General features: G+C 38.2%; 3 protein-coding genes across 3 annotated transcripts; 1 reads left to right on the top strand and 2 right to left on the bottom strand.

The window, feature by feature from the left end:
- Window positions 1-9: 9 nt before the first annotated feature.
- Window positions 10-3,032, bottom strand: LOC309487735 (uncharacterized protein). Its single transcript, XM_082155530.1, has 3 exons — window positions 3,009-3,032; window positions 2,698-2,882; window positions 10-1,483 (listed from the first exon to the last, which is right to left on the bottom strand). The coding sequence occupies exons 2-3, from the start codon at window positions 2,880-2,882 to the stop codon at window positions 712-714; spliced, it is 957 nt and encodes a 318-aa protein (XP_082011656.1). The 5' UTR covers window positions 3,009-3,032; the 3' UTR covers window positions 10-711.
- Window positions 3,033-5,979: 2,947 nt separating this feature from the next.
- LOC309488519 (uncharacterized protein) lies at window positions 5,980-8,662 on the top strand. Its single transcript, XM_082156796.1, has 4 exons — window positions 5,980-6,406; window positions 6,729-6,866; window positions 7,516-7,641; window positions 7,865-8,662. The coding sequence occupies exons 1-4, from the start codon at window positions 6,237-6,239 to the stop codon at window positions 8,124-8,126; spliced, it is 696 nt and encodes a 231-aa protein (XP_082012922.1). The 5' UTR covers window positions 5,980-6,236; the 3' UTR covers window positions 8,127-8,662.
- A 3,295-nt stretch (window positions 8,663-11,957) lies between these two features.
- On the bottom strand, window positions 11,958-15,407 carry LOC309488489 (uncharacterized protein). Its single transcript, XM_082156763.1, has 2 exons — window positions 12,512-15,407; window positions 11,958-12,334 (listed from the first exon to the last, which is right to left on the bottom strand). The coding sequence occupies exon 1, from the start codon at window positions 15,355-15,357 to the stop codon at window positions 13,621-13,623; it is 1,737 nt and encodes a 578-aa protein (XP_082012889.1). The 5' UTR covers window positions 15,358-15,407; the 3' UTR covers window positions 11,958-12,334; window positions 12,512-13,620.
- Between the last annotated feature and the right edge of the window lie 1,925 nt (window positions 15,408-17,332).

Below are 17,332 nucleotides of genomic sequence, written 5' to 3'. Positions count from 1 at the left end.
AATACTCAGACTGCCACTTCACAACAGTTATGATGACTTCAAAACATACATGACTGACGGAATAATGCAGGCTCCAACCTTTGGTATTCCATAAGAATGACGTGACTCATTTTTAGAGTGCCATAAAAGGGTCAAATTGTGATGTTTGGAGACTAATTTACTTAATCAGTTCGTCACTTTAATACATTTCTTCTGAAGTCACATGGAGCTTCTAGACCTATTGTTAAATTGGTTTTCTGTTAATTTCTTGCAGTTTAGGAGAAGTTTATATCTAAAATTACTACAGCATTTCATTTTTTTCTTTTTTTTTTAAAACGATGCTGAAGTTTTGGAAAAACCTTTCTGAAAAAAGTGATTTTGAAAAACTACAATGGCTTTATGCTGGCTTTTTTATTTACAGTCACCTAGACCTATTGTTCGCAATCTGGTTATCTGTTGTTCTCACAGGTTAGGGGAAGTATATAAAATGTCTATTTTCCTGTTATAGAACAGAAATGGGGTTTTGAAAAACCTTTCTGAAAGCAATGATTTTGAAGAACTACAATGCATTTGTTTTATTGTAAAAAGAGTTTCAAATGTATTTCTACAAGTGAACAAATAAAGTAATGCATTTTGATAAACAGGCCTAATAGTACTGTACTGTATAAATCTCACACACTCTACAGTGTTTTAACTTGATGGCTGAATGGTCTAGTTATACATATTTTTAACCTAATCTTGTAAGAATCTGGAAATTTCTCTGCAGCAAGTCATATATTTTTCCTTCAGGTCAGTAATTCTTATCAGTGTATCTTTAAGTATTTGCCATTGTCTGTGATGCAAGTTAATTTGTGGTTGAGTAACCACTACAGCTCTTTCGAGGGCATCCTGATTAACTTCCAACTGAGTAAGCTGGACTCCATATCGCCCCAGCATGGTCTCAAGTTCTTCATTGTATGGGTCTCTGCTGAAAACGTTGTTAATGGCTGTTGTGTCCTGTTGACGGTTCGCAACCATACCTTCCATCCATATCTGGTTGGGTGTACGATTTGATTCAGTACGTAGCCTGTGACCGTTCCATGCTGCTCTGAAAGTGTCCAATCTTTCCTGAATGACTGGCAGGTAAACTTGTTGTACAGAAAATCTGTGTATGTCATTGTCTGGATCCAGAATTTGCTCATCCTCAAAGGAATAAAACAGGTGGTAAAAGTATTGAATTACCTGGGTAAAAACATCTCTCCAGAGCCTTTCGATACGCTGGTTGTGTACAGATCTTCCAGTGATGTGACTCCTCCGTTCATCACCATAAATCAAATTCATAAGCAAAGCAACCTGAGTGTTTTCTCCACCACTGTCAGACCTCACTCTGGATGGAAGTCCATACTGAAATGTTGCTCCAACAAAACTGGCCAACACTGTCAAAGCAGTGTTATCAAGGTTTGCTCTTAGGTAAGTGATGACTCGAGAGTGTCCATCGATCCCTCCGTGTGTCACTATTCCCCATCTGTGTATATAAATTAAATTATTCAATTTAGCAAAAAACTTGTTTACACCCCCTTTTTGAACAACAGTTAATGTTTTCACATTTTGTAATAGTTGTGAACAAGTCCCTTGATTGTCTTCAGTGTAAAATGTTGGATCTCAAAATCATGCATGAATCTGCAGGACCTGGAGAATTTGTGTACTATAGGCAGTTTTACTGCTTAGTTGTTTACTAGTCCCTTATTTAACCCATCAAAGAATGTGAAAAATCCAGGTAACAACAGAATATTAAGAATCAAAGTGTATATGTGAACTTTAGAATGGTTTTATAAATCCAGCAATTTTGTCTCGAGTATACGGTAGGGCTGCACGATATTGAAGAAAATTGCAATAAACTCATTAAATAATGCAATATGCGATACGATAATGCTTAAAGTGTGTAAAATAACTTAAATTATCTTTAAAATATATTTTAAATGATATAACCTACATGCGTGTTTCACATTCTTTTTGTGACTAGAAAACACCCCTACAACTTCTGAAAGTGAACAGCAGTGTTTTACTGTGGCATAAGAGGTGTTATTTTAACATCAGTGTAAACCATGGGGTTTAGGGTTTCAGGTTATCCTACATTAGGGTTATTTAACAACAGAAACTGAATAATCAAATGTAAAAATAAAACACTGCTTAGTTTTCACTGTATGAATTAAATATACAGTATGTAGTATACTGATTCTTATTAAAGCTACAAAAGTTATTCAGCCAAGAGCAGTGAGTGATTTTCTCTTTCTTTTGTTCATGACCCCAGTTATTGCAAGCTGTTGCGATATGCATATCATGATATATAAATTTGCGATATTTAGATCATTTTGATATATTGCGCAGCCCTAGTATACAGATGTAAACATGTATACTCATGCAAACTGTTATGTGAAATAGCTTATTTGGGGCAGTAAAAAAAAAAAAAAAAGAGAGAAATGCAAATTTTTTCTAGCACTTAATTGTGTTAAATTATAACATTTGCACATTCTGCAAAGTGTATGCAAACTTTTGACCATAACTATATGTGACAGAAACATATAGTTTCTGAGTGTGTTTCGACAAAATGTGAGTGAGAGAGATTGTGTGTTGCAACTTGCAACTGTAAGAGAGTGAGAGTGTTTAAAATGTGTGTATGAGTGAGAAAGTGAATGTACAATGGATTTAAGTGCACAGACAAAACGTTTCAGTTAATACCTTATAAGCCGCATGTGCCCATCTATGTGCCAAAGACTGTTTGGAAGCGGGACAAAGTATGTCCGTCTTGCAACAGCACAGCTCCACCGTTCAGCTGCTGCTGCTGGGTTAATTTTACTGAGCATTTTACGCACACGTTGTCTTGGTACATGTATCCCCTCAGCTGACAGGTATCCTTGCATCATCTGTTTTAAAACAGAAACTTGTGAAAACAGAGTGCTTGTTCATGGTTGATTAGAAACAATGATTTTTTATTTTCAAAAAAAAAAATTGTAAGAAAGTAAAGGTATGTACAGGCCAACAAAATGTACCTCATAACCTGATTTGGGATACTGTCCATGAAGACTTTGTACACACTGCTCTAGATCATCATCATCAATTTGGGTAAATCGGTCCCTCATTCGTATACCCAGGGCACGGAGTTTGTGGTACATGTAGGAGGTTGAGCATCCAAGCATCCTTGCCATGGCCTTGGCTTTGAACCCCTGTTTAAGCAACAGCTGCAGTTGTTCCCTGGTCACGTCTAAGCTTGGTCTACCCCTTGAACCTATTGCATAAAGTACAACAAAACAAACTGAATTATTCCTTCACAAAACAGAATTGAACATGTGGCAAAACACTATAGTTAAATACAGATTTAAGGTTTATTTACCAGAATATGTTATGGATGTCATATAACAATTTAAAAATACATAATCTAAAGATATACAATCTTTGGGGTCAGTAAGATTTTTTATGTTTTTAAATGAAGTCTCTTCTACTCACCAAGGCTGCATTTATTTGATTAAAAATACAAACAAAAACAGTAATATTGTGAAATATTATTCCAATTTAAAACAGCTGTTTTCTATGTGAATATACAGTAAAGTGTAATTTATTCCTGAGATCATAGCTAATGTTCAGCATCATTACTCCAGTCTTCAGTGTCACATGATCCTTCAGAAATCATTCTAATATGAGGATTTGATGCTCAAGAAACATTTCTCATTATTATCAATGTTGAAAACAGTTGTGTACAATTTTTTTTCAAAATTCTTTGATGAAAAAAAAGTTCAAAAGAACAGCATTTATCTGAAATCTAAAGTTTTTGTAACATTAAACACTACCGTTCAAAAGTTTCAGTTTAAATAAATGCTGTTCTTTTGAACTTTCTATTAATCAAAAAAAAATTACAAAAAAATTGTACACAACTGTGTTAAACATTGATAATAATAATGAATGTTTCTTGAGCATCAAATCCTCATATTATAATGATTTCTGAAGGATCATGTGACACTGAAGACTGGAGTAATGATGCTGAACATTCAGCTTTGATCACAGGAATAAATTATATTAAATTAATAAAACATTTAATAAAATATATTAAAATAGAAAACAGTCATTTTAAATTGTCATAATATTTCACAATAAATAAATGCAGGCTTGTTGAGCAGAAGATACTAATTTGTTTGTCAAGTTTTTGTCTTCTTTTTTAAAAACCATTAAAAATCTTACTGACCCCAAACTTTTGAACGGTAGTGTGTGTGTATATATATATATTGATTGTGTATGTAGACCGATGTAGACATACCTGTTCGTATGAGCGGGGCAGTGGTGGAAAGGACTTGCTGATGCCTCGATGTGATGGCTGTCCGTAATACCCGTAGACTGTCAAGGAGATCATTGTATTTCTCCAAATCATCTTGGCTTATTCTCTGTATATTGTTAAGCAACGAGTCGATCACACTTAAATCATAAAGCGTACAGTTCCCACGAATAAAATTTCGTTTGATAGATAAAATCTTTCTTCTGACTGCATTAATCACGGATAACGCCTCCATTTATGTTCTCTGTTGGCGGCACCGGATATAAACGCGTGACCTGAGACAAAACATTCAAAAGTGACGCGCATGCGTCTTTGAAAGAACACAGGTTATACCAGGCAGCAGGCACATATATGTTTTCCAATTAAAAACATGGTTGAAGATGTTGGCTCCTAGGCTACATCCCAGTCATCATAATGTAACAGTAATATGAATGCAATTTGTTATATAATATAGTAATGTCTAACCACGCCTAAAGGGGCTTTTATTTTGAAAAGTAGGAAATGGGTGTAATTTGTTTTTTTGCATCTAATGAATACAAGTTTTTACTAGTAATAATTGCATTAAAGAGCTCTCTAATTGTAATTCTTACTAGTAAGAATTGAATTGTAGAGCTCTCTAATTCAGTTTTTACTATGATCTAATTGAATTAGAGAGCTCTGCAATTACATTCTTACTAGTAACAATTCAATTAGAGAGCTCTACAATTCAATTATTACTAGTAAAAACTACAATTAGAGAGCTCTCTAATTGTATTATTACTAGTAAGAATGCAATTGTAGAGCTCTGTAATTACATGAAAGAGCTCTGCAATTGCATTCTTACTAGTAAGAATTCAATTAGAGAGCTCTCTAAATCAGTTTTTACTAGTAATAATTGCATTAAAGAGCTCTCTAATTGTAATTCTTACTAGTAAAAACTGATTTAGAGAGCTCTCTAATTGAATTCTTACTAGTAAGAATGCAATTGCAGAGCTCTTTAATATAATTACAGAGCTCTACAATTGCATTCTTACTAGTAATAATTCAATTAGAGAGCTCTCTAAATCAGTTTTTACTAGTAATAATTAAATTGGAGAGCTCTCTAATTGTAATTGCTACTAGTAAGAATTGAATTGTAGAGCTCTCTAATTGAATTCTTACTAGTAAAAATGCAATTACGACGAGTAACGCTGGGTACAATTTAAGCTAAAACGGCTTGCCATAGGCCTACTTTATGTACTGCTTCATACAGCGTCTGTTTGAACAAGAATAAAGTTCAACATAATTGTTACTATTAATGAAGTGGAGTCTATACGTTCAGTTTTAATTTGATAAACATGACACAATATAACATACGACATGAAAAGAGTGTTTACTGATATAAAAAACTGATTTGAGAGCTTTAGAGGAACTAAAGGTGATCGAATAAACACGGAAAACACGTGATCGTTGTCATGCGGTGAATCCGGCCAATCGTGGGACAGCTGTGTCGTCATCAGCCCTCCTGCAGCCCAGTGCAGCCGCTCTTGAGAAGCTGCGCTGGCTGAGTTCTCCGGCTACTCTCGAAATGCTCTCGCGGTACTTTGATGGCATATGTCACAGTCACGTGGCGTCGGCGCTGTATCAAGTCGGACAAAATTTCTAACCGGCATGCACTGCTTCAAGTCAGCCGCCGATCGGTCTGCGCAGAGCTGTATGAAGTCGAACAAGCCTAATGCTAATATGTGTGGTAAAAAATAAACCAATAGCAATGGGAAACTTTTTTGTTGTCATCCAATGTGAAGCCTATGCCATAACGAATACGCCCATGTGCGGTTTTGCATAATCTCGCGTTTATAACAGTGTTCCTTTGTTTGCGCAACCATTTGCTTCCTGGAAATTTACGCACACGTGCTTCTCGTGACGCACAGAGGTTGTCCTGCCTCCTGTTACACCTGCTCTCTAGCGCTCGCTCCGTTTACATTCGCCTGCTGCAATGGGTTCACGTCGGGGACAGAAGTTATTTTCTCCTGCTGCTGCATTGGAAGAACTTCTGCGAAGCAGTGATGAAGAAAACGGGAAATATTCAGAAGAGAGTTTTGTATCCAGCGTCGACTCTGAAGAGGAGGATATGTTTTTAGAAGGTCTCGATCCAGTTTTAGATCGGTAAGTGTCTAAACATTTTAGTGAGTTTGTGTTACATTGCTTTTTAGTTTTGATTTTCTGCACTATTGCCGCTTATAAGTACGTTACATTGAAATGCAGTGAAATTCCATTGTTATTCAAGCGCTGAATTAGAAGAAACCCTGTACAACATTGAACATATTACTTTATGTAACGTTAGCTATATAGGCTATTGCTTTGTATGTAGAACGCAAGACGAAGTTCAAACAACTTTTCAGAGAAGAACATGTAATTATATGTGTGTAAGATAATCAGTTCTGTTAGGTGTAACGTTAGTTCTAATCCTTTTTGTGTAATTCAACAGTGATGAAACTTCAGATGATGAGAGGGTACCAGAGGCCTCTGGACAACATGCAAAGCGTCCATGTGTGGCTGCAGCATCTTCAGCCTCCAGAAGTTCAAGAGGAAAGAGCGGAAGAAAGAGACAGCCCAGCACTTTGTGGTAAGTAAATAATGTGAAGCAAGTAAAGTAATGTTTAGTGAGAGAAAAAATTGCATTTTAGGGCATTATTATTGTCTGATTACAGTCTGCATTGTTAGCTGGTAGTGTAAATGTGCAATCAGGGAAGCAATAGAGTTGGTGTAGAGGTAGATTGCTGTATGTGAATGATCCTTTGAATATAAAATCTGTAAGCTGCTAGTGTAAATGTGCAATCAGGGAAGCAATAGAGTCGGTGTAGAGGTAGATTGCTGTATGTGAATGATCCTTTGAATATAAAATCTGTAAGCTGCTAGTGTAAATGTGCAATCAGGGAAGCAATAGAGTCGGTGTAGAGGTAGATTGCTGTATGTGAATGATCCTTTGAATATAAAATCTGTTAGCTGGTAGTGTAAATGTGCAATCAGGGAAGCAATAGAGTTTGTGTAGAGGTAGATTGCTGTATGTGAATGATCCTTTGAATATAAAATCTGTAAGCTGCTAGTGTAAATGTGCAATCAGGACAGCAATAGAGTTGGTGTAGAGGTAGATTGCTGTATGTGAATGATTGTTTGAATTTCAGATTTGAAAAGGCAATAATATGTATGTATTTATGTGCAAGATAATCAGTTCTGTTAGGTGTGTTTCTAATCCGTTTTGTGTAATTCAACAGTGATGAAACTTCAGATGATGACTGGGAACCAGAGGCCTCTGGACAACATGCAAAGCGTCCATGTGTGGCTGCAACATCTTCAGCCTCCAGAAGTTCAAGAGGAAAGAGACAGCCCAGCACTTTGTGGTAAGCAAATAATGTGACGTGCATGACTCTTGAGAAAATAAAATATGTTAGGGCATCATTATTGTCTGATTGCAGTCTGCATTATTAGCTGGTGGTGTAAATGTTCAATAATGTTAGCAATATATTGGGTATGAAGGTAGATTCCTGTATGTGAATGGTCATTTGATTTTGAAAATAAAATGTGTATATATAAAAATTTCTTTTCCTGTTTGTTATTCAATAGTGATGGCAATTCAGATGATTCACCCAGCACTTCAGGGACAGGATGGTGTAGTAACATGGACAGCACAGAACCTCCTGAAATCATCTTTAGGCCTCTTCATGCTGTTGGAGCAAAGCTTCTAAAAACAGCTTCGTACAGTCCTCTGCAGCTGTACAGTCCTCTGCAGCTGTTCCAGCTGTTCTTTTCAAGTGCGTTGCTACAGACACTGATTGCTAAAACATTTTTTTTTTTACATTTTTTGAGATGTTTAGCACTGTGTTGATTGCTAATAACTAAGAAACTGTTGTTTGTAACTATATACAGATGTATAAATAAAAAAAACGTTTTATTTGCTAAATAATGTGTCATTCTTAACCATTAAATGGATGGTAGTGAACAAAGACTTTCTTATATATACTTTTTATAAACAAGTTGCCAAGTGTCACTTTAGGGTACTTTTGGAGCCTTTTCCAAAAATGCACATAAATGTATTTTTATAAACATTTAGAATGTAAACAATACACCAGAGAAAGTATACAAGTTGTGCTTTGTCATAATGTAATAAGAAAATATATTGAAATGATCAAACAAACTTGTTATAGCTCATGGTAAAAGTTGGTTACCAAGTGTCCCTTTGGAGACTCCAAGTGGCCTTTTTGGGTAGGTGCCTAGACATGCGCTGAAATAAATGCTTGTAAAAAAATCATTTTTGCTTGTATGAACTTCAAATTTGAAACATACATTGTTAAGAACTATGGCTTTAGATTGCTTGTGTTTCCAGGCCTGTATATTTTTGCTTTAAGCTATTTTCTTTTTCATAAACATTTATAAAAAAAAAATAAAAAATTGTCCATTGTTTTTGAGCTTATTTATCTCTCTAATAGTAATTGCTAGAGCAATTCTAAGTATTTCATAGTAAACTGTCAAGTGTCAGCTTTTAAATGATATCTTGGTTTTGTGTAGTCAGAAGGACTCATTAGCAACAACCATTTTATTATGGGTATGTCATTTTGCACTCGATTGCCAAAAATGGGGGCGACTGGTAAGGGGTTAACCATGCTTGCATTTTAATGCATTGTATTTTTAGTGCTTACATTTTTATGGGCTAAAATTCAACATGGTTGAATATTTAAGCTGTGAATATTTCAATTAAAAACATTTCAAACACCTTTTCATTATTAAAAATTCAATAATCCATATTCACCTTTCATATTTCACTTCCAAAATATTCAAACTGTTTAAAAATACAACCAATAATATTCAACAGGCAATTTTCGGTCCATTTTATTTCGCTTTGCAAATTCGCTTCCACAAATTCAGTGGTTCAAATTCGACAGTAAATTCAACATTGACGTCCAGGAACTGCAGGAAAAGCAGTAGATTGCCGAGCATACTCTCCATCTGCTGTTAGTCGACCTCACCATCAGATGGTGCAAAAGCGCTTGTTGCTGACGAAGACATTCATTCATAAAATGAAAATGATTATCTGTGTCAGTATATGCGGAAAAGATGATAAACACACAAAAGCTGTGTTTATGTTTCATTCAATAACTTCATTGTTACTTTCCCTGTGTATTCTACATGTCATCAGCTTTCTCTACCATGAACAGGATTATAATCGGTTTCCCTCAATACCTCATACTCAAGGATTTCCCTTCCGTTGATAGTGATATGAAAGACCAATCTTGCACCTTATTAGGGAAGTAGGCTGTAGGCTATTATATAGCCTAGGCTACAGGCAAGAAGATGGACTCAGAATATGAACTTAACGCGCAAAGTTTCATGCTGAGCGTTTCGTGATATACTGGCATAAAATCAACACACATATATATAGTATGCATACGTGTATTGCATTAGCTTAAACTGTCACAGCACTTGCATATTGTCCTCCTATTGTTAGTTTAACTGTAAATCGCTTTGGATAAAAGCGTCTGCTAAATGACTAAATGTAAAAATTGGCTTGATATTGGACATTAGCACATTTAGGGATCGTCTCTAAAGTTGCATTCAACATTGGCATACACGTTTCTAACTTCAATAGCAAACTTAAATTTATTTGAATAAATATTAAAAATCCAAAGGGTGCGCATTATGCCTGACACTAAATGAACACTTTACAGTTGGTTTTATGACTGTAAGTCGTTCTATTCAAATTCTATCGGAGTTAGAAACGTGTATACCAAAGTCGTATACACTTTAGAGACGGTCCCTAAATGTGCGAATGTCCAACATCAAGCCATCTGTATGCCAATCTATCACTGGGAAACGCTCAGCATTAAGCTTTACGCGTTATTCTGAGTCCATCTGCTTGCCTGCGAGTTTGGTCTTTTACATCACTGTAGTCCATTAAGCTACGTTAAGCGTTGTATATGTCCAGCAGGGGAATCCTTAAGTATTGAGGGAAACCCTAATAGCCTGCATGCAGCACATCGCCACAATATAAAGTTAAGGCAACTAAACAACCAAGAGAAATATATGTCAACCTCAAAAATTTAACATTGGATCTGTATATCCGCATCGGGGAATAACATTATAATCTCGTTCACGGTAGAGAAAGTTGCATGTAGGCTACACAGGAAAAGTAACCGTGAAGACACTGAATTTAACATAAAACAGCCGTCATAATAATCACAAATACACTTACATTGCTGTAAATGAGTTTTATGAATGAATGACTTGTTCTAACTGTTGCTGGTCTTCAACACGCTTTTGCACCCCCTGCTGGTGAGGTCGACTAACAGCAGATGGAGAGTATGCTCGGCAATCTACTGCTTTTCCTGCAGTTCCTGGACGTCAATGTTGAATTTACTGTAGAATTTGAACCACTGAATTTGTGGAAGCGAATTTGCTAAGCGAAATAAAATGGACCGAAAATTGCCTGTTGAATATTATTGGTTGTATTTTTAAACAGTTTGAATATTTTGGAAGTGAAATATGAAAGGTGAATATGGATTATTGAATTTTTAATAATGAAAAGGTGTTTGAAATGTTTTTAATTGAAATATTCACAGCTTAAATATTCAACCATGTTGAATTTCAGCCCATAAAAATGTAAGCACTAAAAATACAATGCATTAAAATGCAAGCATGGTTAATGCAATGCCTATTTTTTTTTTCAAGTAGTGCAATTCAACAGGCTTTTTATTTCAAAAACATTTGACATTATTCTACTTCCATACCTCTGCATGTGCGATGTAGGCTACCTATACAATTCATACCCTGATTCTTAATTGCGTGACCCTAAAGTTTCATTATTGATCATGATTGACTTAAGATTATTTATTTATTTATGTATTTATATATTTTTTGTATGTATGTGAGGGACCGAGAAGCCAAAACCAAGGAACACAAGCTTTGCACAAAAAATGGGTCTTTATTTGAACCCAAGAAAAGAAATTAACTTTACAAACTCATAAATTTCTTACAATAAAAATAAAATAAACAGAAAATGAGATCAAAACAGTTAGACAAAAACCAAACAAACAAACTAAAACTGACCCGCTCAAATGAACAAAGCAACAGCTTATAAAGGAAGAGATGGGCCCATTACAAATTAAGAGGGGAAACAATTCAACTTTACATTCAACATATAACCGTCAATTAATCAAAATCAAATCAAACAGAGATATATAATAAATAAAGATAAGGAAAGCTAAATGTAATCAAATATCATAAATGTACAACTAAATAAATCAATTAATAAAGACAGTAACGTTTCTTCCTCCCCCGGGCAATTCCAGCAAATGGTATGTTCGGGCGGAACCAATAACACTTAAGTTCTGTTCCTGCCCGTACTCTAATCTTCGTCACGCCAGGATGCGGCTGCAGCGGACCATGTCTTTGACCATGTCTGAAGTTCATCACAGACGGTAAATTTAAACTCAAAATAGAAACAAATATAAGTAACATATACAACGTAACTAATTTGTGTGCACTTCAAATCAGTAACAATGTATATAAAATGTGCTGTAAACGTAAACAAAAACACAAAGAAATGATTAATATTGTTTGTTTTGTGTGGTTATTGTGATCCATCATTATACTGAAACAAATTAATATGAATAACAAAATAAGTTTAAATAAAGATTCCTTCGTGTAAATGTATGCATGTTAGCGTGCAGGCTTGGGAGGGTTACTTTAAAAATGTATTCCGTTACAGTTACAAATTACTTCATGAAAAAAGTATTCAGTAACGTAATCCAAGTACCACAATATGAAAGTAATGTAATCTGATTACTTTTGGATTACTTCAAGGTCACATATATAAATAAAGTCAAGCAAGAAGAAATATATATTTTTTGAAAACCTTTTATTTATTAAGAATTTGGTCCGGTGTAAAATATTTGAAAAATATAAACTATTTAAGAAAATGTCATATAGCTGTAAGTAACTATGTTGTAGCTAAAAACCTATTAAAACTAAGCAATCATGTCTCATTTCCACAACTTGGGAACACACAGCCCTGAATATTTATGTAAAGACATCTAGTGTCTACTGTATGGTATTACAGATTATTTTATTTTTATTTTTAACTAACATGTACAAGGAAAAAAACAAAAAACACAACATTTTAAATTTCTACTCAATCTAAATATTAGTTTATTTTAAAATAGGCCTAGGCTACATGTTGACTAAAGCCGTGATCTTTCTTAATTTGCCTGACTGAACTTGGGGCGTTGGCAGTGGGAGTTCCCCTACGTTACCTAGGCAGCGAACATCCCGTTAAGTGAGAAGAGATTAAGAAAGGACATATTGGTACAATCATGTTGTTTGCATTTTCTTCTTTGAAAACAAAATATCAGCAGAATTTCCATGAATATAAAGCGTTTTTGTCCCGCGGGCAACGTTTCTACTGGCAGCAGTGATTCATTCAGCATCAAGGAGATTGTAGAAAGCTGTTATTTGCACACGCACCAGCGGGTGGCACACGTGAGTCATTACTGGCAACAGAACGTACTCGGTTACTAACGTAACCTCGGTTCTCTCTAGAAGAGGGAACGAGTACTTGCGTAAGATATCTTACGCTAGGGGAAAACCTCTTTTCCTCGAGATATTGAAGCCAAAAATTATCCTTAATTTTGCAATAATGTAAAACGCATTGCAGCAGCATGCAGACATGGGCGAGACAGCTCGCGCGCCCATTGGCTGCTCTGCGGCAACTGCACCAGCCTATCGATAGAGGCTCCTCATGACGTCAGAACCAATGAGGGCGCTTCGCGCCCATTACGTCATGTCCCGCCGAAATCGGGTGGGGCCAGGGCTATAAATACGGCCCAGAGAGGCTGGTGTGGTCAGTTTTTCATCGCTGAAGCGAATCAGAACATGACGCATGCACGGCAAGATACGCAAGTACTCGTTCCCTCTTCTAGAGAGAACCGAGGTTACGTTAGTAACCGAGTACGTTCTCTTACGAGAGGTCTCTCGTACTTGCGTAAGATATCTTACGCTAGGGGAACACAATGTAAAACGTTGTGCGTGCTTGAGACATAACACTAAAGTCCCAAGGGCAGGTGCCCGGGGCTCATACAGTGCCTAATCACAAGGGACTCACAGAGAATCCGGGAAGAGGGGCTAGAATAGCATCATTCCTGTAATATGGAGCTCTGATAAGAGCATATTATATTAAGTGTTCCACACAGCCAGGGCGAACACGGCCTGGACTGATAAATATGGGGGACTTACGCACTGCCCACAGAAGTATACATACGATCAGTGATCGACGCTCTAGCGGTTTCAGCATCCTGAGCCGATAGGATCGGGCGGGCAATACTGAAAATTTAAACCGAGAGCAACCTAGCTTGTAAAGCGGGAACCTCGAGGTTATAAAACCTTATAAATGTAGACGGGGAGGCCCAGCCTGCCGCCATACAGATATCTTGCAAGGCAATCCCACTGGACCAAGCCCACGACGAGGCCATGCCTCTTGTGGAGTGTGCTTTGACACCTATCGGGCATTGCAGGCCCTTGGATGTGTAAGCTAGCGCTATAGCATCAACTATCCATCTGGATAGACTCTGTTTTGACGCAGCTAGTCCCTTAGAACGTCCGCTGAACAAAACAAAGAGCTGCTCCGTCTGTCTGAAAACAGATGAGCGAGACACATAGGCTCTTAACGCCCTGACCGGGCAAAGGAAGCCTGCGTCCCCTTCCTCTTCAGATACCGGCAGGGCCGACAGGGAGATAACCTGTGCCCTAAACGGTGTGTTGAGGGATTTAGGAACATATCCGTGCTTAGGTTTGAGTATGACTCTCGAGTCATTCGGCCCAAACTCCATACACGTCGCGCTCACTGAGAGCGCTTGCAAATCCCCTATGCGCTTCACTGAAGCGAGAGCCAGAAGAAACACTGTTTTGAAAGACAAGAGTTTCAGGTCTATTGACTGTATTGGCTCGAATGGGGCACCTTTCATGGCTTCCAGAACCGTGGAAAGGTCCCAAACGGGAACTGAAGGTGGTCTGGGAGGGTTCAGCCTCTTAGCTCCTCTAAGGAAGCGAATGACCAGATCGTTCCTTCCTAATGACTGGCCAAGCGGTGGTTCAGCGAACGCTGCTATGGCCGCCACATAAACTTTGAGCGTGGATGGGGTTCTGCCCTTATCCAGAAGTTCTTGTAAAAAGGAGAGAACCTCCGGCACCCCACAGCGTGAGGGTGAAGTGCCACTCGCTGTACACCAGCTAGTGAACACAGACCATTTTGAGGAATAGAGCCGCCTCGTAGATGGAGCTCTAGCCTGCGTGATCGTGTTTAACACTCCCGCTGGGAGGTTAACGGGTACCCGTTTATGGCCCACACATGTAGGGACCAAAGCTCCGGGCGAGGATGCCAGATCGAGCCGTTCGCCTGCGAGAGGAGATCCCTCCTCACCGGTATCGGCCACGGGGCGGTACTCGTCAGCTGCATCAGGACTGGAAACCAGACTTGGTTTGTCCAAAATGGGGCGATGAGTAACACTGGGCATCCGCTCTCCCTGATTCGCTCTAACACCTGGGGTAGGAGCGTGACAGGGGGAAACGCATAGAGCGGGCAGCGGGGCCAGACATGAGCCAGCGCATCCCTGCTCTTGGAGAAGAATTCCTGACAATGAGCGTTCTCTTGAGACGCAAATAGGTCTATTTCCGCTCTGCCAGATGTCCTCCATAGCATTTTGACTGTCTGTGGATGTAAAGACCATTCTCCTGTCGGCAGATTGTTTCTGGACAGTCTGTCTGGTCCCACATTCAGATGGCCGGGCACATGCGCTGCCCTGAGCGAGCGCAGATTGTGCTAAGCCCAGACCAGGAGGCGTTCCGTCAGCCTGTGAAGGATTCTGGATCTGATACCTCCTTGGTGATTTATATAAGCCACCACTGACATGTTGTCCGAACGGACCAAGACGTGGTGTCTTTTTATCTGGGGACAAAAGCGCCTCAGCGCGTTGTCGACTGCCATCATTTCCAGGCAGTTTATATGCAGAAGCTTTTCCCGTTCCGACCACTGGCCGAATAACGGTCTGCCCTCGAGCAGCGCTCCCCATCCCGAGGTTGAGGCGTCCGTAGACACCACCTTCACACTCGAGGAAGTCCCCAGGCCAGAGGTGGGAGTAAGTCACACATGTGCAAGTCACAAGCAAGTCTCAAGTCTTAACCTTCAAGTCTCAAGCAAGTCCGAGTCAATTTTGTGAAAAGCAAGTCAAGTCAAGTCAAGTCACTGCTTTATGTCAAGCAAGTCAAGTCAAGTCGTAGCTTGGGTCACAAGTCACTGGCAAGTCATACAAACGTTTGATGATTTCACTGAATTTATATATTAAAATAAGTTAAAACTACATAAGCTGTGGACTATGGTTTTATTTGCAAATTTTTTTTTAAAATATGCATTTCCACATACAGCTGAGTGGTTACTACAATAAAAAATAAAAATTTTTTTTTTTTTTTTAAATGTCAAACTACATAGCCTAAAATGTAAATGTAACTGAAATTAGGCCAACATTAAAGCATGAAAAATAAATATGCCTCAAACATTGCAGAAGACCATTAAAAGGTATTAAACAATTCACAATTCAAGTATAATGGTTCCTATGCCACCAAATGGCATTCTTCAAACTGGCATCCCCTTTATGGAACATGAACACATCCCAACAAGTTAGATCTTTCCTTTTTAACAAAAGAATAACAAGAAAAAAACAGTAATAATTGAATTGACACAAAACTTACACCTGTCAATCAGGTGGATTGACTATTGTACATTATTAATCTGTGTGAGTGAGTGATTTATTAATATTTGTGAATGAATGTGTGTGCATGTGAATGTGTATGTGTGAAAAGTGTATTGTTTGCATGTGTATTGTGTGTGTGTGTGTGTGTGTGTGTGTGTGTGTGTGTGTGTGTGTGTGTGTGTGTGTGTGTGTGTGTGTGTGTGTGTGTGTGTGTGTGTGTGTGAGAGAGAGAGAGAGAGAGAGAGAGAGGTGATTTGATTGAGTGTGATTGATTCATTAATATTTGTGAGTGAATGTGTGTGTGTGTGTGTGTATGAGTGAAGAGTGTATTGTTTGTTTGCATGTGTGCATGGTTGTGCTTGCAAGTTTGAATTTTTGTTTTGTGTATTTGTGTATGCATGGTTCGGTTCGAAAGTCTGTATGTTTTTTTTCTTTGTGTGTCGGTGTCTTTTTACAATCTTTTAGTGGTATTAACTAGCGATTTCTTTTTACTTACTCTATGCCCAATATACTAGCGTTATAAGCTAAACAGTTTTTAGAGATAAAACTCTTTACATTCGATTATCATGAAAACAAATCCCAGAGAACGGTAGACTGTACCAATGCATTATTAATTATTAATTATTCTCTCTCTCTCTCTCTCTCTCTCTCTCTCTCTCTCTCTCTCTCTCTCTCTCTCAAACCACGCTTGTGCATTTTTTTCTTCTTCTCTGATTCGATCATAAACTTGCGCATTACGTACCGTTTCAAAGCTGGCGAACGATCCCGCGCTTCAGCGTCATCACTACGACACTGCATTATTACGGCTTTTGTTCACACAGCGCGCGTTCCTGCTGCGTCACGTGATTGTTGCGGTGCGTTCAAATACAGATATTTATTTTTTAAAAGACAAGTTATTTTGAGTCATTTACCTCAAGTCCGAGTCAAGTCTCAAGTCATGAATATCAAGTCAAAGTCAAGTCAAGTCTTTTATTAATATTTGTCAAGCAAGTCTCAAGTCCTAAAATTTGCGACTTAAGTCTGACTCGAGTCAAGTCATATGACTCGAGTCCCCCATCTCTGCCCCAGGCTTACACCTGACCGGTACTAGTCGGTCACTGTCCAAGGTTTCAGAGCTGCGACGCATTTCTGATCGACCTTGAGGCGCGCGAGACCGGAGGTCCAAGCTCTGCGCGGCGTGCGCTTTCAACCAATACTGCAGCGGGCGCATGCGAAGCAGACCCAGCTGAAGCACTGAGGATGTGATGCCATGAGACCCAGCATCCTTTGAAACTTTTTGAGCGGGACTAAAGCGCCG

Source organism: Leuciscus leuciscus (genome assembly GCF_965113295.1).
Source record: "Leuciscus leuciscus genome assembly, chromosome: 23".
Taxonomy (NCBI): domain Eukaryota; kingdom Metazoa; phylum Chordata; class Actinopteri; order Cypriniformes; family Leuciscidae; genus Leuciscus; species Leuciscus leuciscus.
Note: the sequence above shows the minus strand (reverse complement) of the source record. Positions and strands in the feature narration are given on the sequence as shown.

Coding starts and splice junctions, on each gene's coding strand:
- LOC309487735 (XM_082155530.1), bottom strand. CDS start 2,882: ATGATGCAAGGATACCTGTCAGCTGAGGGGATACATGTACCAAGACAA. Junction 1,484..2,697: donor GGGCACATGCGGCTTATAAG/GTATTAACTGAA, acceptor TTATATACACAG/ATGGGGAATAGTGACACACG.
- LOC309488519 (XM_082156796.1), top strand. CDS start 6,237: ATGGGTTCACGTCGGGGACAGAAGTTATTTTCTCCTGCTGCTGCATTG. Junction 6,407..6,728: donor CTCGATCCAGTTTTAGATCG/GTAAGTGTCTAA, acceptor GTAATTCAACAG/TGATGAAACTTCAGATGATG. Junction 6,867..7,515: donor AGACAGCCCAGCACTTTGTG/GTAAGTAAATAA, acceptor GTAATTCAACAG/TGATGAAACTTCAGATGATG.
- LOC309488489 (XM_082156763.1), bottom strand. CDS start 15,357: ATGGGGAGCGCTGCTCGAGGGCAGACCGTTATTCGGCCAGTGGTCGGA.